Genomic DNA, 26,417 nt, shown 5'->3' on the forward strand with positions numbered 1-26,417 from the left:
GAAGCCAAATAATGTATTATTGTCATCATAAAAACTCCCAAACCATACTGTGTAAAGTGGTTTTCAGGCTTCATTTTTTAAAAAACCCTCACAGCAGTTCCTTGAATTAGGTATTCTGACTTCCGTTTTAAAGAATCCAAAGAAACTTAGATTAAGATAATTATCCCAAGGTCTCATAGCTGGCCAATATGTAAAGAGCAAGAGAGCATTTAAGTTTTATCTGACTCATAATCTTAATTTTTAATGAAATATTTTAAATAAACACATGATAGTATGAAATACTTAAATATTACCAAAATTTGCTTTTAATTTTTAAAATCTTATAGAACAGTTAAACATTGTCCTTTCACTTCATTTTCCATTCCGTTCCCCCTACGCTTATTTTCTAAGCAGTGCTGCAGTCCTGTGAATCATGTGAATTTGCATTTCAGAACCTCTACAAGTGCTATCATACAACCTGTCCTTTAGCGTATTGCTATTTCACTCATCTTTCTGTTTTTGAGATTTACCCATATTGATCTTTATAAATTCATTTCTTTTGTTTGCTCTGTAGTGATTATTCATTTTTCTGTTTGAGAGATATTATTTCTCATTTTTCTCTTTTATATCAGTGCAACAGCAAATAATCATGTACATATTTCTGTTTAGTTTTATGTAAGTTTATTTTCTTTGAGTAGAATTGCTAAACTATAGAGTATATTTCTTCAGGCTTTAGAGTAGGTATTTCCAACTTGCTCTTTACAGTGTTTATGTTAATTTATACTCACTATAAGTATATAACATTAGAGCAGAATCTGAAATCACTATGATGTTTTAAAATTTCTCAAGTCTTGTCTTACAAGAAGAGAATTATAAAGAAATTAGAGCATCAGAGATTAGTTATTCCTTATCACTGAATAGATGATAAGCCCAATATATATTAAATGATATAGATTAATTTGGTGAGTATGGGAAAGAACAAGTAGTAGGAAGCAAGAGTAAGAGGAAAAGAAATCAGACAGGGTTGCATTTGGGTACATGTTTTTTCAATTGGAATTTTTTTTCTTTTTTTTTTAAAAAATTGAGAGATTTTAAAAAATTCTATAGTGCTTTACAATTGTCAAAAGTTTAACACATGTGACTTCATATAATCCTATAAGAACACTTTTTTCCTGCTCTATCCCTATGTTGTACCACCCTGCTTTCCTTCCCGCACTGGTACACTGATTTGTTCTCTTCCTCTGTGAGTCTGTTTCTTTGTTTTATTCAGTAGGCTGTTGTATTTTTTTAGATTCTACATAAGGGATAATCATACAGTATTTGTCTTTCTTTGTCTGACTTACTTCATTTAGCATAATGCCGTCTAAGTTCATCCATGTTGCTGCAAATGGCAAGCTTTTATTCTTTTTTATGGCTAAGTTGTAAATGGCAACCCACTCCAGTACTCTTGCCTGGAAAATCCCATGGACGGAGGAGCCTGGTAGGTTACAGTCCATGGGGTTGCTAAGAGTCCGACACGACTGAGCGACTTCACTTTCACTTTTCACTCTCATGCGTTGGAGAAGGAAATGGCAACCCACTCCAGTGTTCTTGCCTGGAGAATCCCAGGGACACCAGAGGAACCTGGTGGCTGCTGTCTATGGGGTCACACAGGGTCGGACACGACCAAAGCGACTTAGCAGTAGCAGCAGCAGTATTCATTACATATATTTACAACATTTCTATCCATTTCATCTGTTGATGGACACTTAGGATGCTTCCGTACCTTGGCAGTTATAAATAGTGCTGCTATGAACGTTGGGTTCATGAGTCTTTTCAGATTAATGTTTCTTTCAGATACATACCCCAGAGTGGAATTGCTGGGTCATATGATATTTCTGGGCCTCCCAGGTGGCTCAGTGGTAAAGAATCCTCCTGCTAACGCAGGAGACGTGGATTCAGTCCATGGGTCAGAAAGACGCCTTGGAGGAGGAAATGGCAGCCCACTCTAGTATTCTTGCCTGGATAATCTCATGGACAGAGGAGCCTGGTGGGCTACAGTTCATGGGGTTGCAGAGCTGGACATGACAGAGCAACTGAGCACACATAGTGTCTTTACTTTTAGTTTTTGAGAAACCTCCATACTGTTTTCCAGAGTGACTGCACCAATTTACTTAGCCACCAGTAGCGTATGAGAGTTCTTTTCTTCATTTCCTCACCAGTGTTTGTTATTTGTATTCCTTTTGATGATGGCCATTCTGACATGTGTGAGGTAAATTTTTTTCTTATAATAAAAAGTCATGTGGTAGGCACTCTAGGTCTGGTTAAGCAGCTCCATAAAGCCATCAAGTACCCTTCCTAGTCTGCCATCCTTAGCATGTGGCTTTGATTGTTCCCTTTTCAGGTATTGTGTGCAGACTCTGGACAGAAAGAAGGGGAAAGGGCAGAAGGCATAGGTCAACTGAACCCTGTAAGTCTTACTCAATAGATTTCTTTATGCATCTCATTGGCCAGAACTGGTTCAAATGACCCTTAGCTTTAAGGTTTCTGAAGAGGCAAGTACTTTCCTGAACAAAATCAGAATTCTAATAGTAAGAAAGAAGATAGATACTGGATAGGCAACTAGCAATGTCCTTCACTGTAATTTATATGAACATTCAATGTTTGATTACATAGTGATTCTGGTTGGGATGGGTGGGAGAGCACATAATAGGTGATTAGTAAATATTTGTTGAGCAAATGAATGAATGTGCTTTTGAATCCCACAATAGGTAACAGCTGTCTTGAATCCCTTCAAGTCTGTCAAGGAACATTGCTTCTGCATTGTGATTTTGAAGGTGAATTTTTCCTTGAGTATTGTTAGTTCAAATTTCATGTCTCTCAAGCTCATTTGCATCTTCCTTTACAGTTTGCTTTTGACAAAACTTTGTTGAAAATGCTTATATAACTAAATGACCTTCTTGCCAATTATGATAGTGCTTAAAATTTCATTCGGTGTCATGGTTTTCCTGTCTTCAGCTTTAGGGATACACACATGTGATCTACAGGAGCTACAGTTGTAATTATTGTCATATTTTTCTTTTGTAAGAGCTAAGCCAAAAAATATTGACTATTTTGGGACTAAGAGAAATACAAGCCAGTGAAGAATAATTATTGAGGTCACTTAGTCAGCTTCTTTGTACATGAAGAAGTGAGGAACACTGAGTTTGTAAGATATTCAGAGACACACCACTAGCTGAAGTAAGATTACTGAACCTAGGAGTCTCAACCTAATGTTATTCTTCATTTTATTTTGTCATGTTGTTATTCAGATCAGAATCAGTTTAAAGGACTAAATCATTCACCTCCCCAAAAGCAAAGTGTCATTTTGCCTTTGATGAGAATCACAGTGAGATTCTGAGTTGCTTTTCAAACCAAATATATTAAAAAAAACATTAAATGGTGTTCCATATTTTTGTATACTCTTTGTATTGAGCTAAAGTTATTGATAAAGATGGTAATCTGTATATTAATCGTTATCCAAGATATTTCCTGAATTAGATTTTCTGATACACTAACCAATGCCAATGCATAGGAATTTACTGAACCTGCTTAATATATGGGAAACAGAAGACATTCAGACTAGATCATTCCTACTATGTCTTTAATTTTCGTAGTGACATACATATTTTTAAATTAGTGTATGACCATGTAAAGAGGGTGGAACAGTGAGCTAATTTCAGGTTCTCAATGGTTATCAGCAGTTCTTGAATTTTTTTTACTTGCAATTATGATTTGAACATAAAATGGGTGATTTGTAATAAAAATACTTCTTAAAAGTAATACTGAATTCTCAGTTTAAAGAAGTCTTTATCTCACTTCTCTCCATTACATTTCATTCCCATGAAAACTTTGAAACTCTGTCTGCTGTATCAACTTAGCGGGAATCTGTTCAGAAAAAATTGTTAAATTCCTATCTTGGTAAAACTTCATTTAAAATCAGTTTTTCCATTGCAAGGGTTCACTTCAGTTCAGTTCAGTTCAGTCGCTCAGTCGTGTCCGACTCTTTGCGACCCCATGAATCGCAGCACGCCAGGCCTCCCTGCACATTACCAACTCCCAGAGTTCACTCAAACTCACGTCCATCGAGTCGGTGATGGCATCCAGCCATCTCATCCTCTGTCGTCCCCTTCTCCTCCTGCCCCCAATCCCTCCCAGCATCAGGGTCTTTTCCAATGAGTCAACTCTTTGCATGAAGTGGCCAAAGTATTGGAGTTTCAGCTTTAGCATCAGTCCTTCCAATGAACACCCAGGGCTGATCTTCTTTAGAATGTACTGGTTGGATCTCCTTGCAGTCCAAGGGACTCTCAAGAATCTTTTCCAACACCACAGTTCAAAAGCATCAATTCTTTGGCGCTCAGCTTTCTTTATAATCCAACTCTCGCATCCATACATGACCACTGGAAAAACCATAAAGTCTGACACTGTTTCCCCATCTATTTGCCATGAAGTGATGGGACCAGATGCCATGATCTTGGTATTCTGAATGTTGAGGTTTAAGCCAACTTTTTCACTCTCCTCTTTCACTTTCATCAAGAGGCTTTTTAGTTCACCTTCACTTTCTGCCATAAGGGTGGTGTCATCTGCATATCTGAGGTTATTGATATTTCTCCCGGCAATCTTGATTCCAGCTTGTGCTTCTTCCAGTCCAGCGTTTCTCATGATGTACTCTGCATATAAGTTAAATAAGCAAGGTGACAATATACAGCCTTGACGTACTCCTTTTCCTATTTGGAACCAGTCTGTTGTTCCATGTCCAGTTCTAACTGTTGCTTCCTGATCTGCATATAGGTTTCTGAAGAGGCAGGTCAGGTGGTCTGGTATGCCCATCTCTTTCAGAATTTTCCACAGTTTATTGTGATCCACACAGTCAAAGGCTTTGGCATGGTCAATAAAGCAGAAATAGATGTTTTTCTGGAACTCTCTTGCTTTTTCCATGATCCAGCAGATGTTGGCAATTCGATCTCTGGTTCCTCTGCCTTTTCTAAAACCAGCTTGAACATCTGGAAGTTCACGGTTCACATATTGCTGAAGCCTGGCTTGGAGAATTTTGAGCATTATTTTACTATCATGTGAGATGAGTATAATTGTGCGGTAGTTTGAGCATTCTTTGGCATTGCCTTTCTTTGGGATTGGAATGAAAACTGACCTTTTCCAGTCCTGTGACCACTGCTGAGTTTTCCCAATTTGCTGGCATATTGAGTGCAGCACTTTCACAGCATCATCTTTCAGGATTTGAAATAGCTCAACTGGAATTCCATCACCTCCACTAGCTTTGTTTGTAGTGATGCTTTCTAAGGCCCACTTGACTTCACATTCCAGGATGTCTGTCTCTAGGTCAGTGATCACACCATCGTGATTATCTCGGTTATGAAGCTCTTTTTTATACAGTTCTTCTGTGTATTCTTGCCACCTCTTCTTAATATCTTCTGGTTCTGTTAGGTCCATACCATTTCTGTCCTTTATTGAGCCCATTTTTTGCATGAAATGTTCCCTTGGTATCTCTAATTTTCTTGAAGAAATCCCTAGTCTTTCCCATTTTGTTGTTTTCCTGTTTCTTTGCGTTGATCGCTGAGGAAGGCTTTCTTATCTCTCTTTGCTGTTCTTATAGGTAAAATTAGTACTTAATGAATTCTGAAAACATGGCTCAGATTCCCTTAGCACAACTTTAAAACATATATGCCTTGTCTGTAATCTCATTCAAAGATTATGGTATTTACTAAATATGACTTTCATTATACTTAAATTTGCCCTGTTAGGTACTGCGTAAAAATTGTAAATATATAGCCAATAATTGGTAAAAAGAGGAGTTAAAGTAAATTGTAATATAATCACATTAAGGAGTTACACAGTTAAGTCCAATTCTCTGAAGACATTTCATGTCATAAGAAAATGCTAATGTTTCAGTGAGGAAAATGGGGCAGCATGATTCCAGCTTTGTCAAAAATACATAAAACTAGAAGAAGTAACCTCCAATAAAATATTAATTGTAGGTATTCAGATTGTGGGCATATTTTCCATTTTCTGTACAGAATTGTTACTTTTGTAACCTGATTAAAACATAAAACATTTCCCCACTGCCTTTTTCGTGTTTTCTCAATGAAATGAAGTGGTCTATAACTTGCAGAGAACAGTTGTCAGTTTTTAAAACAAATATGGTCTTTTGGAAATGTTTGTTTATGATGTATTCTTAGTTTCATAGTTTTGAGCCATCACTTGAGCTTGAATAAATTATTTGAGCTGTATAAATATTTGCATTTCATTGAGAGCATTGAAATTAAAAGTATAAAGCAGAAATCTTTCTAAATAACAGTTTTTTAATATCTAAAAGTTGTACTTCAGAGTTTGGTATTTTCTTTACTGTCTGATTTCATCTTTTATTGTCAAATGTCCTGTGACAAAAGCCACCTTTTCTAAGAGAGAAACTTTTCGAATGGGAATATATTTTATGTTATGCCTTATACATTTTATAATCTTGAATGCTTAGATTCATGTAAACTTTTTCTTATTTTTAGAGGAACAGAAAGGAAGTGCAAAGATGAAAAGTGAAGAGCGGCCAATAGATTCAGAAAAATGTTCTACACCCAGTGCTCTAGAAGAGACTACTGTGAAAATAGAAAAAGAAGATGAAAAGGAACTTGTAAAACTGCCAGTCATAGTGAAGCTAGAAAAACCTTTTCCAGAAAGTGAAGAAAAAAAGATTATCAAAGAAGAAAGTGATTCCTTCAAGGAAAATGTCAAACCTGTAAAAGTGGAAATGAAAGAATGTAAAGCAGATCCTAGAGATATCAAAGGTAGTATGGAGAAGTTAGAGCCTGAGAGGCTAGAGTTTGTTGGCAATGTTAAATCTTCTCAAGAAATTACTGAAAAGTCTACTGAAGAAACCGAGAAACTTAAAAATGACCAGCAGGCCAAGATTCCACTAAAAAAACGAGAAATTAAACTGAGTGATGATTTTGATAGTCCAATCAAAGGACCTTTGTGTAAATCAGTTACTCCAACAAAAGAGTTTTTGAAAGATGAAATAAAACAAGAGGAAGAGACTTGTAAAAGGATCTCTACAATCACTGCCTTGGGTCATGAAGGGAAACAGCTGGTAAATGGAGAAGTTAGTGATGAAAAGGTAACTCCACATTTTAAGACAGAACAGATGGAGACAAAGTTTTATGATTCAAAGGAAGATAGTTGCAGCCCCTCTAAGGACAGAAGTGTCATCATGGAGGGAAATGGAGCAGAGTCTGTAAATTCTGTCATTCCAAGTGTAAAAATAGGTGATCTTGAGAAAGAAGTGGTCCCTTTAGGGAAAGATACAGATAATTCAATATCAGTCTTAGAGACCCCGAGTCAGAAAGAGTACATAGACGAAACTGGTCCTTCAGAAATGGAAACCTCTCTTGAGACTGCTGAAGTAGCAAAGGATCTCTGTTTAAAAACTGCTTTATCTGCCACTGAATCCTATAGTATGAGAGTTGAAGAGAAGTCTCCCAAAAGTAAGAAGGATAAGCGCCCACCAGTCCTAGAGTGTCTTGAAAAGTCCAAAAAGACTTTTCTTGATAAGGACATACAAAGATTGAGTCCAATACCGGAGGAGGTTCCAAAGACAACTGTAGAATCAGAGAAGGCTGGGTCTCCTGAGGCAGCTGAAACTTATCCGTCGTCTAACGTGACTGTCCACTGTGAGAAACTAGCCTCAGAAGTTGAGTGTCAGAATACAAGTTCACTAGAAGGTCATTCCCTGGAGAAAGTAGACCCAGAAATTTTAAAAGTGGATTCTGAATCAACAAAGGTAGAAGTGGATAATCTGGACAATGCCCAGACCTCTGGCACAGGTGATCCTTCTGAGACAAAGGGTTCTATGCAAAAAAGCAAATTGAAATATAAGTTGATTCCTGAAGAAGAAAACACTGCCTCAGAAAACACAGAGATAACCTCCGAAAGGCAGAAAGAAGGCATCAAATTAACAATTAGGATATCTAGTCGGAAAAAGAAGTCAGATTCTCCTCCCAAAATTTTAGAACCAGAAACCAAGCAAGAGAAGACAGAAAAGGAAGAAGAGAAAACAAACGTTGGTCGTACTTTGAGGAGGTCTCCAAGAATATCTAGACCCACAGCAAAAGTGGCTGAAATCAGAGATCAGAAAGCTGATAAAAAAAGAGGGGAAGAAGATGAAGTAGAAGAAGAGTCAGCAGCTTTGCAAAAGACAGACAAAAAAGAAAATTTGAAAAAAGCAGAGAAGGATACAAATTCTAAAGTAGCCAAGGTAAAATTTCTCCTACTCTGAGCTTTAGTTTTTATTAGAAATATTTGACTTTTAAGTGTTCATAGCTTTTTACTTTTGGCTAAAACAACTCATTCAAAGATAAAACAGCAACAACAAAAAAACCCTTTCTTCCTATATCTGAGATGTCTTATTAGTTATCTCCAGACATTAAATTTCAGACTGTATCATCTTTTAAACATTTTCTCTATTATAGGCAATACAGAAATATATTCTATTTGTAAGTTCTACAGGTAATACCTAACTTGTAACACTTGAAAAATGAAAATTTCTCACAAACACTATTAACGGTTTGGGCTGCATCTCTTTTGGTCTTTTTTCCATATATTCATGTCTGTGTTTGTAAATATTTCCCATGCACTTAAAAGATAAATTCATTTTTCTGTGAGTTTTTCACTTAACAATGTGTGTCTGAACGTTTTCCCTATCAGTAGATAGAGTCTACCTTCAGTTATTGATGACCACGTAGTATTCCATAGTGTGGATGTGCCTCAGTTTCTTTAACTCCTCCCTGATTGATTGACATTTAGGTTGTTCCCAATTTTTCACTATTACAGGCAATGCTGCATTGAAGATCCTTTTGGACATGAGTGAGTATTTCTTTAGAATAGAATCCTAGAATTGGAATTACTGGGTCAAGGGACATAAGTATTTTAAGTTTTGGTAACTTTTGCTTCTTTACTTTCCAAAAAGGCCCCATTAATGTACCCTCTCATTGCCAGTGTTTGAGAGAGCCTCTGTTTCCCCATTTCAGTTATTAGTCTTAGAGCCAGAATTTTTTTTTTTTTTTCTTCTATGACCCTCTTATTTTAAGCAAAATCTTGTACAAGTCTTTAGCCAGCCTATGGAAAATTTGTCATAATTAAAGTGCTACTTAAAAAAAAAGTGCTCCTTTTGTTTTTGATTTATTTAAGTGATAACATTGTTCTTAATTGTAAGTGGTCCTTAGTTCCTTGAAATACTAAAAAAAATTGCCTCCTGTTGTTAGAGTTATTTTGGTCTTTGGTGAGGACTTAAACTGTAGGAGTGAACTGAAATATGACTTAAAATATTGTGAAGCCAACCAGTAGAAAGCAGTTCCCAACATTATAATGTTAGTCTCTGAATAATGTATTTTTTAAGTTTGTCAGAAATTTTTATGCGGTTCTGATCCATTTCTCTGATATGAGAAATAAATTTTTAATATAACAATGTGTGAGAATATAGTCAGTGTTCAATTATAGAGCCTTTGAAAAGTACATGCCCTTTGACCCAGAATCCTCTTCCAGGAATTTATCCTAACCACAGAGGTTTGTGTAAAGATTTTATATTTGCAAGGATACATTGTTTATGAAGGTGAAAAAATGGAAAACTACCTAAATGTCTGTGTAGTTGTGGATTAGATATAGCTATGTGATGGCATATTATATATATATATAATATATATACACACACATACTCACACACACACACACGATATTAGAATATTTTATCACTAGGGCAAGTATTTAATAAGACAGAATGTTCATTATAATTCTCCCCTCCCAAAAAGTAGAAAAAAATAATGGAAATATATACCAAAATTTAATAGTAAGTATATCTGTTGATGAAACTACAGTAATTTTTTCTTTTCTTCTTTGTATATTCACTAAATATTCCACAATGCGCATGTAATCAGAAGCATGTTTTTTTTTTTTTTTTTTACATTGTTATTACATCAAATTGTCCTAATCTTTTATTTTATACAAGGTAAAGCCCAAAGGCAAAGTTCGATGGACTGGCTCTCGAACACGTGGCAGGTGGAAATATTCCAGCAATGATGAAAGTGAAGGGTCTGACAGTGAAAAATCATCTGCAGCTTCAGAAGAGGAGGAAGAAAAGGAAAGTGAAGAAGCCATCCTAGCAGATGATGATGAACCATGCAAAAAATGTGGCCTTCCAAACCATCCTGAATTAGTACGTACCTGATCTCTCTGGACAGTATTCAGATTATTGCCATGCTGTGGTTGAAACATTTTAACTTATCTGGGTTTGATCATTATTTCAATTTTTTGTGTGCAAAATCTTTTATTTCTATTCTCAGATAATAACCTAATTCTAGGGAGGGTCAGGATCTTGCTTTCATTCTTACCTGGCTTTGTAATGATGTTTCTCCACTTAAGCATGCACTGTTAATCTCTTCTCACAGATCAGTTTATTCGGATATTCCTATTCTGGTTTTTTTTGTTTTTCTTTTTTTCTTTAAAATTTTGTTCTTTCCCTTTAAGTAACTTTATAATGATATTTCTGAAGTAGCAGCTTTGAATAAGTAAGACCTGAAGGGCTTGTTGCCTTTCTGTAAAAACATATAAATAAGTCAAGTAATAACCCAGTAGGTTATTAACTTTAGAAATGGGTAGTTCTAAAAAAAAAATTTAAGAGGATAATTATAGACCGGATATATTCAGAAAAATAGTGACAGATTTGCACAGGACTGTCTTATTTGGAAGTAAGTTCTTCAGAGATTGCCTAAATCAGAAAACCCAGTTCCTCACCTAGATATTTATTTTTGCAGTTTATGAGGGCTTTCTAAAGAACCTGTTGAAGAAGCACTCTTGTTATGCCCAGCTGTTCTGTTTTGAATAGATTTTACTTCGAAAGCAAGTTCTACCTATTAAGTAGAAAGAGACATAAAGATGCTTCCACATAGGTAGAGTTGTGAAGAGCAGAAACAAGTTATGTAAAGTTGCTCAGAACAGCTCCTGATACTTGTTGTGGGCTGAGGTAAAGCTATTTATGGTTTAACTTACAGTTTTCTTCCTAAATGTGAAAATCATATCTGGAAACTAAATTAATCGATGAAGTTTATCATATCTCAGTAGTTTCAGAAGAGATATAGCTCTGAAAAGAATAGGTTTCAGAATTACACTGAGAAGACCCTTCTAAATATTTTTATGATCTTCAAACTGTAAAAATTTTAAGTGGAGAAAGGCAAAGAGAAGATTTGTAATAGTGGTCTTTTCTGCCCTCTAAATCAAGTAAAAATCAACATTTGTGTTCTTTTCCTACCATTTCCTAATTTTTTTTTTTAAATTGAAAGAATGCATTTTGACTAAGGAGGGCATGGCAACCCACTCCAGTATTTTGGAGAATCCCCAGGAACAGAGGAGCCTGGTGGGCTACAGTCCACAGGGTCACAAAGAGTCCGACACAACTGAGTGACTAGGCACAGACTAGGTGGTCATAGATGACAATGACAAAGAGGTGTGAAAAATTGAGAAGTAAAATGAAGTAAGCAGAAATGACATCCAGGAGGTGGAGAAAGTTGCATCCTTCTTAGAATATACAGAGGATTTTTATTCGATTATCTTAGTAACTGCTCTGAAAATCCCATTTGCTGGTTACTGTGCCAAAGAGAATGATGTTGGAAACTGAAGATCTGAAATATGGTTAATTTCATATGCTGGATATTTTAGGATAATCTAATAAAAATCTCAAGCCACTATTGTGTGTTAAGTGGTAGGGGAATGATGCTGAATTAGATGTGGACCTTGGGAGCTTCCTTGGTGGGCCAGTGGTTAAGAATCTCCCTGGCAATGCAGGGAACAAGGGTTCAAACCCTGGTTAGGGAACTAAGATCCCGTAAGCTGTGTGGTATGGCCCCAAAACAAACAAAAAAGACCTGTTTAAAAAAAAAAAAGACCTGTTAAATTCCTAATTAACTGAGGGTTTTTATTATTAAGCTTTATGCAGATAAAGAATATAATATAGTGTATTTCTTAGTATCATGCTAAGATACATAGAAATGTCTTTATTTTAACTTAAGAGTTATTGAATATTACCCATAGAGATACGTTGACGTTAATCTGTGGTTTATTTCAGATCCTTCTGTGTGACTCTTGTGACAGTGGATACCACACTGCCTGCCTTCGCCCTCCTCTAATGATTATTCCAGATGGAGAATGGTTCTGCCCCCCTTGCCAGCATGTATGACAACCCAGCACAGTTCTGGGTTTCCAGTCTCTGTTTTTATGTTCAAATTAATATTTCTTGACAGCCACTAAACATTTTAATCTTCAGTTTATAGATATTGTTTATCTGTTCTTTAAATTTCTATAAAAGTAGAGGCTATTGATTAAAAACTACCTTTTGTTAGTATCTTATAGGTCTTCCCTTTATTTTTTTCCCCAAAGCAATTCTCAAAGGACCTCTTGTTTTTACAAAATTATAATCTCCGGTTTATTTTTTCTCACATTTGTTAAAGGCACAACCACCTCTCCCCTCCATGAGGATAATATACAAGGGAAGAAATAAATTTCTTCCTGTTGTTTATCTCTTTGTTTCATCCTCTTTTTCATTTCTGCCTACCTTCTTTTTGTCATTTTTATAGATGATGTTATAAATTATGGACCATTATGATGGTACTATGAATAGAATCATGGATTCTATTTCTCTCATATCTTGATTCAGTGGATTTCTTTTAAAACTTGAAGAGCAGAATGTCTTTTTTATTCAAAAGGTCCTTTCCAGTCTCATTTTGCTTTAAAATTTGGAAATTCCCTGGTGGTCCAGTGGTTTGGACTCTGTGCTTCCACTGCAGGGGGCACAGCTTCAGCCCCTGGGCAGGGAACTAAGATGCCGCAAGGTGTGCGGCCTGGCTCAAAAAAGCCCAAAAGATGGTGGTCTTTATTGCATTTTTTTATGTAAGTGGAATTATTTGGCTTAGCATCACTCTAACAATTACATTCTTCAGCTCTATTTTGACCTATTAACTGTTTGGCATGATTTTGTAAATTTTTTTTCCATTCTCTTAAAAAAAAAAAAAAACAGTGATTGGCACCATTATATTTTCTTGTACATGTAACCTTCTTCCTTAAAAATACCTTGGGATTTAAAAAGTTTTTTTAATCACTGTCATGTATATATGCTGAACCAAATGCTATTTTAAACATTAATTACTGCCAGCAAGGTAGGCCATAGAATATGTTTCTTGACAAAGCTGTAAGTTTCTTTAACGTGTGTGTTACTTCAAAGATGATGATGAACTGAAGTGGCATTCTTTATTTAATTAAATACAAGGAACATTTCACTGTTTTCTCTGTGGCCCCTTATTAGCTGTCTTAGCACTGCAGCTTTAGCTAATAGGCAAGAGATAAGTGATTGTGGAAAGGTGTTTAAGATGATACTCATCTGTTTTATGTTTTCAGAAACTACTGTGTGAAAAATTAGAAGAACAATTGCAAGATTTGGATGTTGCCTTAAAGAAGAAAGAGCGTGCTGAACGCAGGTACTGTGATATGTGTGTTAATGTTTCACTTGGGAATTTGACATCAGAATTATCTTCCAGTATAGACTAATGTGTCTGTATAAAGCGGAGATTGGTAAACTCTTACTTGTGGGCCAAATGTGGCCCACTTCTTGTTTTTGTATTGCCACCTAAGAATGGGTCTTGTTTTTGTTTTTAAATGATTAGAAAAAAATCAAAAGAAAAGTCATTTTTCATGGCACATGAAAATTACATATTCTGATTTCATTGTTCGTAAATAACCTTTGCCGTGCTCATTGTTTATATGTTATCTGTGACTGCTTTTGCACGACAGCTACAGAGTTGAGTAGTTGTAACAGAGACCATATAACCCAAGCCTAATATATTATCTGTCCTTTTATAGGAAGTTTGCCAATCCCTGATTTAAAGTTTTTATCATAACCTACTATGAATAAGCATTGGCCCAAGTATTGTGGAGGATATGTATCTAAGTACGTAGGGAGTTCAAGAAAACACAAAGAATTGGTCTACAATTTAGTTTCCCATGGCATCTCTTTGGGTGGGTAGAATTAGCAATGGTGAAATAAAGAGCTTACTGACTGTAAGCAATGATTCCCTTTTCAATATGCCCCTGCAGTATGGTCTAAGGCAGTTAGACCATAGCAGCGGTTAGAAGGCTTCTTGAAGGAGGTAAGATTGGAGTTGAGCTTAATCTTTACAGGAAGCTCATAATCAAGACAGTAAGTTTGTATTTATTTATAATTTTATGTACCTTTTTTGATTAGTCTATTGCTAAACATTCGTTCTTTCCTACTGTGTTCCAAACTGAAGAGAAAAGATGAGTGAAACAAAGCTCTTGCTTACCTGGAGCTTATCTTCTGCGTATGAACCAGTGACGCAAATAAGTAGACAAATTGAGGTACATTTAGAGCAATATTGGAACACTGTGGAGGAGCACTGTAGTTCTCCAAGGGCTTGGATTATCAGGGAAGTCCTTGGAACATAACTAGAGGTTATACAGACTGACATGCAGAGAAAGGATATTTTAGGCAAAGAGCACAATAAACGCATAGACAGAGTGTAAATGTGAGAGTAAGAGGGGTGGGGCATGAAGCTAAAAAGGAAACTGAGGGCAGATTGCGACAGCTTTGCATAACTGGCTGGGAAATTTGAATTGTTCTCTAGAGGCAGTGGGGAAGCCATCAAAGGAGAGAGATACATAATCAGACTTTTATTTCAGAAAAAAAATACCCTGGTAACAGCAAGAAGAAGGAATTAGCATTAAGGCCATTGGAATAAAGTCTGTGGGAGTCAGTGAGGTCTGAACTAGATCAGTCATCATGATAATAAAGTGGAGAGGCTGAAGAGAATTTTCATAGTCTTAACCAGTAGGGCTTGATGCCCATGTATTCATGATATGAGAAAAATCTAAGCAGTGTCTCCTTCATTTGTTGCTACTTTAATTTTTACTGCTATCACATAGTATTACCCTGAAAAATTTAGTTTGCTTTCAGGCAAACTCATTCCATAATCCACACACTTTACTCTATACAAAGGTGAACATTAAAAATGGGTTCACAGTCAGAAAAGTAACTTCAGTTTCTTCCACTTGGGATATGTTTTGCTTCTGGAACTTTTTGCTTTACTTATTTTAGCACTGTGTTTGGGACCTTGACTATATTTCCAAATGAATTCTGTGATACAAATACTGTCATCAAGGTTTGATTGGGGTATATTTATCCTATTGATACTATTTTCTCCAAGTTCTTGCTCATATTTTGTTATTAAACATAAAGTTCTTTCCAAAAAAAAAATAAAAATGGGTTCAAGGACTTCCTTGGCGGTCCATTGGTTAAGACTCGATGCTTCTAATGCAGGGGACATGGGTTAATCAGTTGTCTAAATACCTTTACATTTAGGAACTCTTACTGATAGTTCTGTGTATAGTTATTAAGACTGTTTTGATGTGCAAATTGCTCCTGTCTTAATTTTTGATGGGCTTTCCTGGTAGCTCAGATGGTAAAGAATCTGCCTGCAATGCAGGAGGCCCAGGTTCGATCTCTGGGTTGGGAAGATCCCCTGGAGAATGGAATGGCAACCCACTCCAGTATTCTTGCCTGGAGAATTCCCTGTCCAAGGAGCCTGGCGGGCTATAGTCCATGGGGTTGCGGAGTCAGACATGACTGAATGACTAAACACACTAATTTTTGACACTGGAAGAGATCAAATTAAAGATGCTTCAGATTAGTCATAATTAAGTCATAATTAAAAATTGGACTCAGTCTTCCTGAAATCTACCTGCCCTTCTTAGAAATGAGCAGTTTTCTCATGTTCTGAAGCTGATCTGATGTAAAATTGTACATAGCTAATAGGCTTATTCTTTAAGGACATGGAAGAAAATGGATTCTCTCTAAAAGCCAAGAATGTAAACCACTAAGAATTTGTCTCATGCTCATATTGTATCTGTTTGTCCTTTGGAGGCTTATGATGCTTGTCGGGTTTATATCTGGAAAGATTGGTGAGCATTTACTTTTGCCTCCTATACTTGAGGAAGTGCTGCCCTAGTTAAGAAATACTTTAAATTTTAGAAATTTATGTTAAAATGTGCCACGATATTTGTTTACACTGTTGGTCTCCCATTTACTAGTTCATCTAGTTTCTCTTCTATCCTTGATAATCCTCTATACTTAAATGTCATCCTTTGAGAGGACATCTGTAATTGTGTGTGCCTTTAGATCACACACTAAATCCTATATGAGAGACCATTCTGACAAGGCAGGTTAACCGAATTGTTACTATTGTTTGCTAATTTTTCCCCAGAATCTGGTTAACAAAGCCTTCATTATTTATAGTTCCTAATGTATGTTTATATTAGAAGCTCTAAATAGCAAAATATGTGTGTTTCTAAAGTAAATAATACATTAACTGTAAATTTCAGGGGACTTAATCTCTTTTAAAAGTGAGCATTTTTATTCATCCAGTTTCAGATCTGTGAAACAATTTCTCTAGCATTCATCCGAACAGTTCGGAGCCTTGCTTACTCTCTGTGTCATAGTGCTAGAGCATCTTTCCCCTTGTTTGTGCTTTTAGTCAACATATATTGAACATTTCTTGAGCACCTACTTTATGCCAGGCAATGTAATCAAAATGAGGTATACAGTATATGGCTCTGGTATGATGAAAAAGAAGGATGTGTTAGTGAGTAATTAGTAACTAGCCAGCAACTGTCTATAGAACTGGAACTGTGATCTTAGTGATGTCTGATGTTTCAGAAGTCCATGCAACTGATTTGTAAACGTCCTTTCCAGGACTTGGTGCCAGAAATTATTGGGAATTCAAATAGCTCTGTGCTTCCAGAGTACTGTTACTAGTGCTTTGCTAGCACAGAGTTGGGTTTAATCAGGGTTGGCATTTTCGAGGTAAGGTAACAGAGGGAAGGAGAGAAAAAGACAAGGAATTTGAAGGTGTGTGCAAAGGAGTATTTATAATGATGGAGCATGAAGTCTAAGTGAGGTAAGGGGGAAAGTAAGGATACAGAGGGAGTGCCAAACAGTGAATAGAGAGTAGGGTCAGTGGGTAGAGGTTCCACTGGAGTCAGGGAGTTGTCAAAATCAGTGTACTAGAGGGAGTCAGCTGGAAAGCGAGTTAGTAGAAACCAGAAAACAGGTTCCTTGAAATTGAAATCTTAGAAGGCGTGTGGTAATAGTAAGGTCTGAGCCCAATATGATCATTGAACTATTTGGTGAGATGGAATGGAAGATGTAACTTTCCATAAGGTTACTAAGCAAGAAAATGCTTTGAGGAGAAATCATTCTTACCTTTTAAGATCTTACTCAGATATTAATATTACCACCTATTTAAGGTCTTTCCAAATTTCTCACCTCTTCAGACAAAAATCTGATCTTTTTTCACAGTTCCATTATACCTGTTCATACGGAGTACCGTCAGTTGTTAAATAATTGGGAGGGCAAGAACCATGTCTTATTTACCTTTGGATTTCCAAGTCTGACGTAAATCATGACCTAACCTGCAACATGACCATATGTTTTTTCCATTGAGTTGAGAAGAGAAATAATGGTCAAGTGGAAATAAAGCTTTTGCAGTACAAAAGAGGAAATTGATATCACAGCAAACTTGGTTAGAGACATGTCAGACATTTTTAATAACAGCTGAAGTTTTGACTTATCCATGTAGCCCTCCCTGTTAATTTCAGCTAGTACTGTTCTTCCTTTCCTGGTTTTTAGTTCATTAACTGTACTGTTTTTTAAAAAACAGGTTTTGATTAAAATAATTTTATTATTTTTATATGCCAGTTTTTATTTAATAACTTCATACATGTGTGCTAAGTCCTTTCAGTTGTGTCCAACTTTTGCTACCCTTTGAACTGTAGCCCGCCCGGCTTCTCTGTCCGATGGGATTCTCCAGGCAAGAATCCTGGAGGGAATTGCCATGCTGTCCTCCAGGGGATCTTTCAGACCCAGGGATTGAATGTTTGTCAGGAATGTCCTGCTTTGGCAGGGTTCTTTACCACTGGCACCACCTGGGAAGCCTAATAGCTATATAACCTGTCTCTAAAAAGACTATAAAATTCTTGTTAGTAGGGCCTAGAGTTTATAGGGCAGTAAAGGCTGTGTTCTAAAGAACCTACACAGATCAGATCAGATCAGTCACTCAGTCGTGTCCGACTCTTTGCGACCCCATGAATCTCAGCACGCCAGGCCTCCCTGTCCATCACCAACTCCCGGAGTTCACTCAGACTCACGTCCATCGAGTCAGTGATGCCATCCAGCCATTTCATCCTCTGTCATCCCCTTCTCCTCCTGCCCCCAATCCCTCCCAGGATCAGAGTCTTTTCCAATGAGTCAACTCTTTGCATGAGGTGGCCAAAGTACTGGAGTTTCAGCTTTAGCATTATTCCTTCCAAAGAAATCCCAGGGCTGATCTCCTTCAGAATGGACTGGTTGGATCTCCTTGCAGTCTAAGGGACTCGAAAGAGTCTTCTCCAACACCACAGTTCAAAAGCAAAACAATCAATTCTTCGGCGCTCAGCCTTCTTCACAGTCCAACTCTCACATCCACACATGACCACAGGAAAAACCATAGCCTTGACTAGACGAACCTTTGTTGGCAAACTAATGTCTCTGCTTTTGAATATGCTATCTAGGTTGGTCATAACTTTCCTTCCAAGGAGTAAGCATCTTTTAATTTCATGCCTGCTGTCTCCATCTGTAGTGATTCTGGAGCCCAGAAAAATAAAGTCTGACACTGTTTCCACTGTTTCCCCATCTATGTCCCATGAAGTGATGGGACCGGATGCCATGATCTTTGTTTTCTGAATGTTGAACTTTAAGCCAACTTTTTCACTCTCCACTTTCACTTTCATCCAGAGGCTTTTTAGTTCCTCTTTACTTTCTGCCATAAGGGTGGTGTCATCTGCATATCTGAGGTTATTGATACTTCTCCCGGCAATCTTGATTCCAGCTTGTGTTTCTTCCAGTCCAGCGTTTCTCATGATGTACTCTGCATATAAAAGTTAAATAAACAGGGTGACAGTATACAGCCTTGACGAATTCCTTTTCCTATTTGGAGCCAGTCTGTTGTTCCATGTCCAGTTCTAACTGTTGCTTCCTGACCTGCATACAAATTTCTCAAGAGGCAGGTCAGGTGGTCTGGTATTCCCATCTTTCAGAATTTTCCACAGTTTATTGTGATCCACATAGTCAAAGGCTTTGGTATAATCAATAAAGTAGAAATAGATGCTTTTCTGGAACTCTCTTGCTTTTTCCATGATCCAGCGGATGTTGGCAATTTGATCTCTGGTTCCTCTGCCTTTTCTAAAACCAGCTTGAACATCTGGAAGTTCACGGTTCACATATTGCTGAAGCCTGGCTTGGAGAATTTTGAGCATTACTTTACTAGCGTGTGAGGTGAGTGAAATTGTGCGGTAGTTTGAGCATTCTTTGGCATTGACTTTCTTTGGGATTGGAATGAACACTGACCTTTTCCAGTCCTGTGGCCACTGCTGAGTTTTCCAAATTTGCTGGCATATTGAGTGCAGCACTTTCACAGCATCATCTTTCAGGATTTGGAATAGCTCCACTGGAATTCCATCACCTCCACTAGCTTTGTTCGTAGTGATGCTTTCTAAGGCCCACTTGACTTCACATTCCAGGATGTCTGGCTCTAGATGAGTGATCATATCGTCGTGATTATCTGGGTCGTGAAGATCTTTTTTGTACAGTTCTTCTGTGTATTCTTGCCATCTCTTTTAATATCTTCTGCTTCTGTTAGGTCCATACCATTTCTGTCCTTTATCGAGCCCATCTTTGCATGAAATGTTCCTTTGGTATCTCTGATTAACTAGATCATTAATGTCGTTTCTAGGACATCACAAATGGAAGAAGAGTGGTTACTATTATATTTCTGTTTATTGGAACATACAGTGGCATGTGTATGCAAGAGCTCAGTTGTCCTTGGTGAATGGAATCAACTGTCGGAAAACCAGAGAAAACTACTGTTGTATACAGCAATTTTTGGTGTAAAATTTTTTGAATTAAAATCAACAAAGGTTTCTTTGAAGGGAAACTCTGGAAGTATCTTTAGTGTTCATAAATCCACATTTCCTGGAAGAGTCTCAACAGGCTCTGAAGATAAGTTTTTTGTTAAGCATCCTGTGTAGTGCAGAGATGTATAACTATGTTGCTGCTTTTCTTCTCTGCAAACAAGAAGTGAATGGGTTTAGAGTCTTTCACATACAGTATTGCTGAGAACTTCCAGCATAACAAAGATACAGTTTGTCCTATCAGAGTTGACATTTCATCTAATCACTTCATCAGTGAGTCACAGCATGGCTCTTTTCATCAAATTTCCTTGTTTATTTCATTTTCAAGGTTTATTGCCTGGTATCAATCACTTCTGTAGCTGAGATTTTCATACCTTTAGAAAGTTTTGTGCCTGCCACAGATACCAGTACTATAAGTTTCATAGATATTAACTAATATGTTCATGACCTAGCTTCTGCTATTACCGTAAAGTTGTAATTTTAGTATTACCTATGTTAGTAATGTTTTCATAAGTTTTATTTTTAGCAAATCTCAGTTTGTATGCTTTTTTTTTAACTAACACAAGATTTATTAATATCCCTCTGTCAACTGTGTACAGGGTAGTTTGATAGAAAACTTGGAAAACAACCTTTCGAAATAGTCCAGATTCATGGTTCATGTCAAACAAACTTGTATTCTAAATAATTTTGACAAGCCACATTAACATGAAATGCAAGAATACAGTATAATATGAAGTAAAATGAAGTTTAAAGAAGCAAGTTTTACATTTCATATCTCTAGGGAGTCCTTTAAGCCAGTTAGACTATTCAGAGGAATTACCTATATGCTATTAAAAATAGTTGCATTAGTATGTTCCAAAGCTACATTTTTATTTCTTTTGCCTTTTTTTTTTAAAGGAAAGAACGCTTGGTGTATGTGGGTATTAGTATTGAAAACATCATTCCTCCACAAGTAAGTTTCTGGTTTATAGTATTTTTAGACAGGAGACTGCCAAAAGTGTTCTAAAATTTAACTCACTTTGTTATATGAGTGGTTTTAAACATATAATATACCGCTTTTATTAAAAATGAAATTTAGCACTTTCAAAAAATCACCCATTTCCCTTATGATTGAAATTTTGTGTGAACAGATAGCCCCAAAATGTAACATTGCATCCGAACCAGGTTTACAGCTCATCCCTATATGGGGTTTGTGTTCTGATTTTTTACCCTAAATTGGGTAATTTGTTTTTAGCTTCTTTATGTGCTGTTTATGTAAAGTGACTAAAAAATGGTTCAGGGATATTTGGTTTTTTATTTCCTACTTTTGGGAGTAATCAGAAACTCCAATTTGTGTCCTTACAGTTTGGTTTCTTTGAAGGGATATCATTGTTTTGCATTTATTAATCTAATTAGTAATTAAGAAAGGTATGTCATGAGTGAAAATATATGTGACATGGTTTTCATTTGAAATGAAGACATTTTCTTCATTTCAAATGCAGTTTCATTCCAGGCTTAATTAAATCACACACTGAAATCACCTGTCTGGTTAGTTATTTTTCTGGAGCACCATGTCCCTTTCTTCTTCTAAATCCATTATTTCATTTATTCAGCATATCTGTTGACTTATTTTATGTGTGTTAACTTTAGTTATTAGTAGGTAGACTTCATCATGATTGTTTTAAAAGAGGTAACTATAAACTCACAAAAGCGTAAGTTTGATACAGAAGTATTTTCATCCTTTGATCCATCAGTATTATTTTTAATCTCTATACTGAGTGTTACCCTGTTTATTCAGTTTGGAGGCGACCGTTTCACTTTTTTTTTTTAACCTTTCACATGTGCTGCCTAGATGGACTTTAGAAAGCTATTAATTCCGAGGAACTTTGTTCTGTCATAATAACCTGTATATTTATTATCATATTTTTAAACCAGGAGCCAGATTTTTCGGAAGATCATGAAGAAAAGAAAAAAGATTCAAAAAAATCCAAAGCAAACTTGCTTGAAAGGAGGTCGACAAGAACACGGAAATGTATAAGTTACAGGTATGAAATCTGTGGAAATGAAAGCGTGAAAACTGTTTTTAAAACAACCTTGATTTTACCATTACAGTGATCATTAGAAGTTGTATATATATTTCTTATTCACTGTCTTTAGAATCAGAATTTTAGAGCAGCCAACATCATCTTTTTCAAATGTACATTTGTTCATGCTGTCCTCTTCTGTTTAACATACTCTGCCCAATTTCTCTAGCTCTGGGCATGAGGACTGACGCCTTTAACGAGGCCCAGAGGCACTGCACAGTCTGCCCTGCTCTTGGCCTTTCAGCTCCACCTCATCCACATTTTTCCCTTTCTCTCAAGTTAGCCACATTGTCTTCTTTCAGTCCCTTTGTGCAGACTGATTACTCTGCCTTGAAATTCCCTTCTATTTTTTTAACCTTGTTAAATAACAACCTTCTCTTAATCAAATCCCTCTATTATATGCCCTTATAGCAACCAGGTCTTCTCCTTGAGAATACTTCTGTAGTTGTAACAATTGTGATTTTTATTTTTTGATTAATATTGCTCTCCTACACTACACTGTTAACATGAAGGGAAGTACCATGTCCGTGTTATGCATCCCTCTGTTTTTACAGCTAGCATAGTGCTCCATTGGTGCCCATTGAAAGACTCAGTTAATGCAATCTGGTTTACCATCTGCCTTCAGAAATACACCACAGAGAGACTTTTCCATGGTCACTCTGTTAGCAGCTAAACCTGGACTAAAATCTTATCTTCTAATTGTTTGTTCATCTAGTGTTCTCTCCATTAAACCACCCTGTCTCACTCAAATAATACATAACTGATATTTTAATTATTTTAGACCATTGTTACACAACAACAAAAGTCTTTTAACTTGAATAACTTGAGATAAGAAGCAAAATTGACTTTATAGAACTTTGAGCTTGCTTCCTGTTTATAAACTTTCGTCAGTGATCATGAAAGAACTCCCCTTGTGTAGTTTCTGTTGTTACTGTTAAAACTTATAAAACGCATTAGATCAGTAAGAGTAATATCCTTAATGGTTGTGGGAATGGTGTCTGTCTTATTCTTTTTAAAAAAAGAAAGACTTTGAAAAAGAAAAGGTACCTTTTTTTAAAATAAAATTATTATAATTAGTGAAGTCAAAACCTAATGGAAAGTTCAAGTGTTAAAGTCACTTCTACTACAACACAACCAATACATTCCTAAAAATTGCCATTGTTTCAGAATCTCACAATAAAAGCCATAGAGATTATGGAAAATATGGTGTTAGAAGCAAACAAAAATTTCATTAGTGACACATTAAAAAATATTTATAAAAATGGCAGTACCATTGGACACATGTTAAATGCTTAAGAGATAACATAAATACTACAATAAACAATGACATTTTATGTTGAAAAAGCCCTGAAGCTTGTCTGCAGAAGTGATTGTGAGGAGAGTTGCAGTTTGTAATATATCGTATAGTGGCATGAAGGGTTTTTAAAATCAGCCAGAAAGTTGTAATACTAGGTGTGGATGGTTGTAGCTTATAGCACACATGACGTGTTTGTTTTGTGTATTCCTATGCAGCTGGTGCAGTTTTCTGTATTTACCTAGTGTTTCTCGTGAAGAAAATTATGTATAAGCTAGTATGAAATACATGTTATGTTTGAAGTATTTCCTAATATATCAGTCATGTTGGAACAAATTTACATAATCAGAATAAGCATTGTAGGAGAACTATATTGTCCATCTGAATGCAGAATCCCAAAGAATAGCAAGGGGAGATAAGAAAGCCTTCCTCAGTGATCAGTGCAAAGAAATAGAAGCAGTACAATGGGAAAGACTAGAGATCTCTTCAAGAAAACTAGAGATCTCTTCAAGAAAACTAGAGATACCAAGGGAACATTTCATGCAAAGATGGCCACAATAAAGGACAGAAACAGTCTGGACCTAACAGAAGCAAAAGATATTAAGAAAAGGTGGCAAGAATACACAAAAGAACTGAAAAAGATCTACCTTTTTTAAATCCAGCTTGAACATCTGCAAGTTCACGGTTCACTTACTGTTGAAGCCTGGCTCGGAGAATTTTGAGCATTACTTTGCTAGTGTGTGAGATGAGTGCAGTTGTGCAGTAGTTTGAACATTCTTTGGCATTGGCCTTCTTTGGGATTGGAATGAAAACTGACCTTTTCCAGTCCTGTGGCCACTACTGACTTTTCCAAATTTGCTGACATATTAAGTGCAGCACTTTCACAGCATCATCTTTTAGGATTTGAAATAGCTCAACTGGAATTCCATCACCTCCACTAGCTTTGTTTGTAATGATGCTTCCTAAGGCCCACTTGACTTCGCATTCCAGGATGTCTGGCTCTAGGTAAGTGATCATACCATTGTGGTTATCTGGGTCGTGAAGATCTTTTTTGTTCTGTGTATTCTTGCCACCTCTTCTTAATAGAGGAGTTTATTAAGGGATAGAGTTTAGATGACATTTAAATGAAGAGTAAGGCTCAAAGCAAAAGCAGACTGCATGGTTGACACAGGGTCCTCTTTCCTTGAAAACGATGAAGATAAAGTAAAGTGTAGGGTGTTGTGTCCAACAGCTTATGCAAACTGAGTCTGAAATGTAAATCAAAACTTTTTATTTGTGTTAAAAGTGACTTAGATCCTCTGGTCGAGGGTGGGAGTTTCTTGCTTATTGATACAGTTTCCTTTGTTCAAAGATTCTGATACTCTCTGAATTTAGAAAACACAGTATCTCAATAAGAAGGTAGTAGTGGCTCAAAGAAATAGATTGTTGGGGACACAGTTTTGAGGGCATTAACTGTGGCCCACTTTGCCTGGCAAAGTAATAAAAATTTTCTACTTCAAAAAAAGAAGAAGAGGAACTGGATTATTATGACATTTTACAGCTGCATCATGTCCTTGGGAAAATTCCCGTTTTTCCATTAACTTTGCATCTGGCTTGATCTGTATCTCTTCTTCTAGCCTCCTGAATAGATGGACAGACTTTTTTTCTTTCTCAGAATTCCTCTTAAGGAAAAGCTCAGTTACATCTACAAGGATGTTTTTCATAGCATTATATGAAAAGATTGGAGGTAAAGTGCTGCATTTAAAAGTATTTTGTAGAAGAAGAGTTCTTAGCCTGAAATTTGTGATTCCTCTGAAATATGTAAAATTTTATGTTTCTCTAAGTATATATATATTTTCCTAGAAAGGAAGTCTGTAGCTGTAATGAATGTCTCAACTCCAGAGGGCAAAGTATTTGCTTATTAGTCTTATGTGTGTTGTTAATCACTGGATAACTTTAATCCAATGCTATCTGGTTTACTGTGGTTATGGGTTCTCTTTCTTGTTATGTGGTATGGAAATCAGTAGCCATATATCACTGTTGAGCACTTGAAATATGGCTAGTGAGGAACAGCATTTTTTATTTTAATAAATATGGATAGCCACATGAGCCTAGTAATTACTATGCTTAGCCCAGTCTTCATTAAGTTCCTCTATCTTTTTTTAATATAAATTTATTTATTTTAATTGGAGGTTAATTACTTTATAGTATTTTCCATACATCAGCATGAATCTGCCACAGGTATACATCACCTCAGTTCTAAAGTGAAAGGAGCTTTGTATGTGAAAAAAATCTCAGGAATCATCTAGTCTTGTATTTTTTTTCTTTAGGTGAAAGAAAAAGCTCTTTTGAGAAAGAGTACATTGACCTAGTTTTAAAATTTTGACTATCTGTATAAGAATTTCAGTAATAATGATAATATAGTATTTAAGAGCAACAATAATATATTCCTCACACTTAGTATTATTTCTGGAATACTAAGTTTGTTCAGTTTACTCTGTCATATGATTTGTATAATTGGGGTAGCAAACTATGACCTGTGGGCCAGTCCAGCTCATTACTGGTTTGTGTATACCACATGGCCTAGGAGTGGCTTTTATATTTATAAATGGTTGAGAAAAGAAAACAGAAGGAGAAAAGTATTTGAAAACCACGTGAAATTCATATCACAGTGTCTAAAAAATAAAGTTTATTGGAACACTAGTTACATTCATTCACTTTTTGTCTGTGGCTGATTTTGCACTACAGTGGCAGAGTTGAGTAGTTACAACAAATACTGTATAGTCTACAAAGCCTAGGATGTTTACTATCTGGCTGTTTAAAAAATACTTGTTGATGTTTGGTATAGATACTCTTTAAAAGTAAAATAAGAACAACTTAGATACTGGTTTCTATTGTACCAAAGAAATTAAAGTTAACAGGAGTATGGGATGATCTAATCCAAGTTCCACAGCCCTAAAGTACCAGAGAACAGTTTCATATTCTGGCCTTTTTTATTTTAGAGGCAATTTTTCTAGTCC

General features: G+C 36.2%; 1 protein-coding gene across 3 annotated transcripts in view; it reads left to right on the forward strand.

Moving 5' to 3' along the window:
• The window catches only part of RSF1 (remodeling and spacing factor 1), a 148,931-nt gene that overhangs the window by 107,136 nt on the left and 15,378 nt on the right, over positions 1-26,417 (forward strand). Inside the window, exons 6-13 of one of the 3 annotated variants that reach the window (XM_010820856.4) lie at positions 2,363-2,428; positions 2,730-2,795; positions 6,513-8,257; positions 10,004-10,210; positions 12,116-12,220; positions 13,441-13,520; positions 20,959-21,013; positions 21,976-22,085. In XM_010820856.4, the coding sequence (XP_010819158.1) occupies positions 2,363-2,428; positions 2,730-2,795; positions 6,513-8,257; positions 10,004-10,210; positions 12,116-12,220; positions 13,441-13,520; positions 20,959-21,013; positions 21,976-22,085 (2,434 nt within the window). The remainder of the gene's footprint in view (positions 1-2,362; positions 2,429-2,729; positions 2,796-6,512; positions 8,258-10,003; positions 10,211-12,115; positions 12,221-13,440; positions 13,521-20,958; positions 21,014-21,975; positions 22,086-26,417) is intronic. The other 2 variants (XM_005226727.5, XM_002699063.6) reach the window with 2 other exon arrangements.

Source organism: Bos taurus, chromosome 29 (assembly GCF_002263795.3).
Source record: "Bos taurus isolate L1 Dominette 01449 registration number 42190680 breed Hereford chromosome 29, ARS-UCD2.0, whole genome shotgun sequence".
NCBI classification, from domain to species: Eukaryota; Metazoa; Chordata; class Mammalia; order Artiodactyla; family Bovidae; genus Bos; species Bos taurus.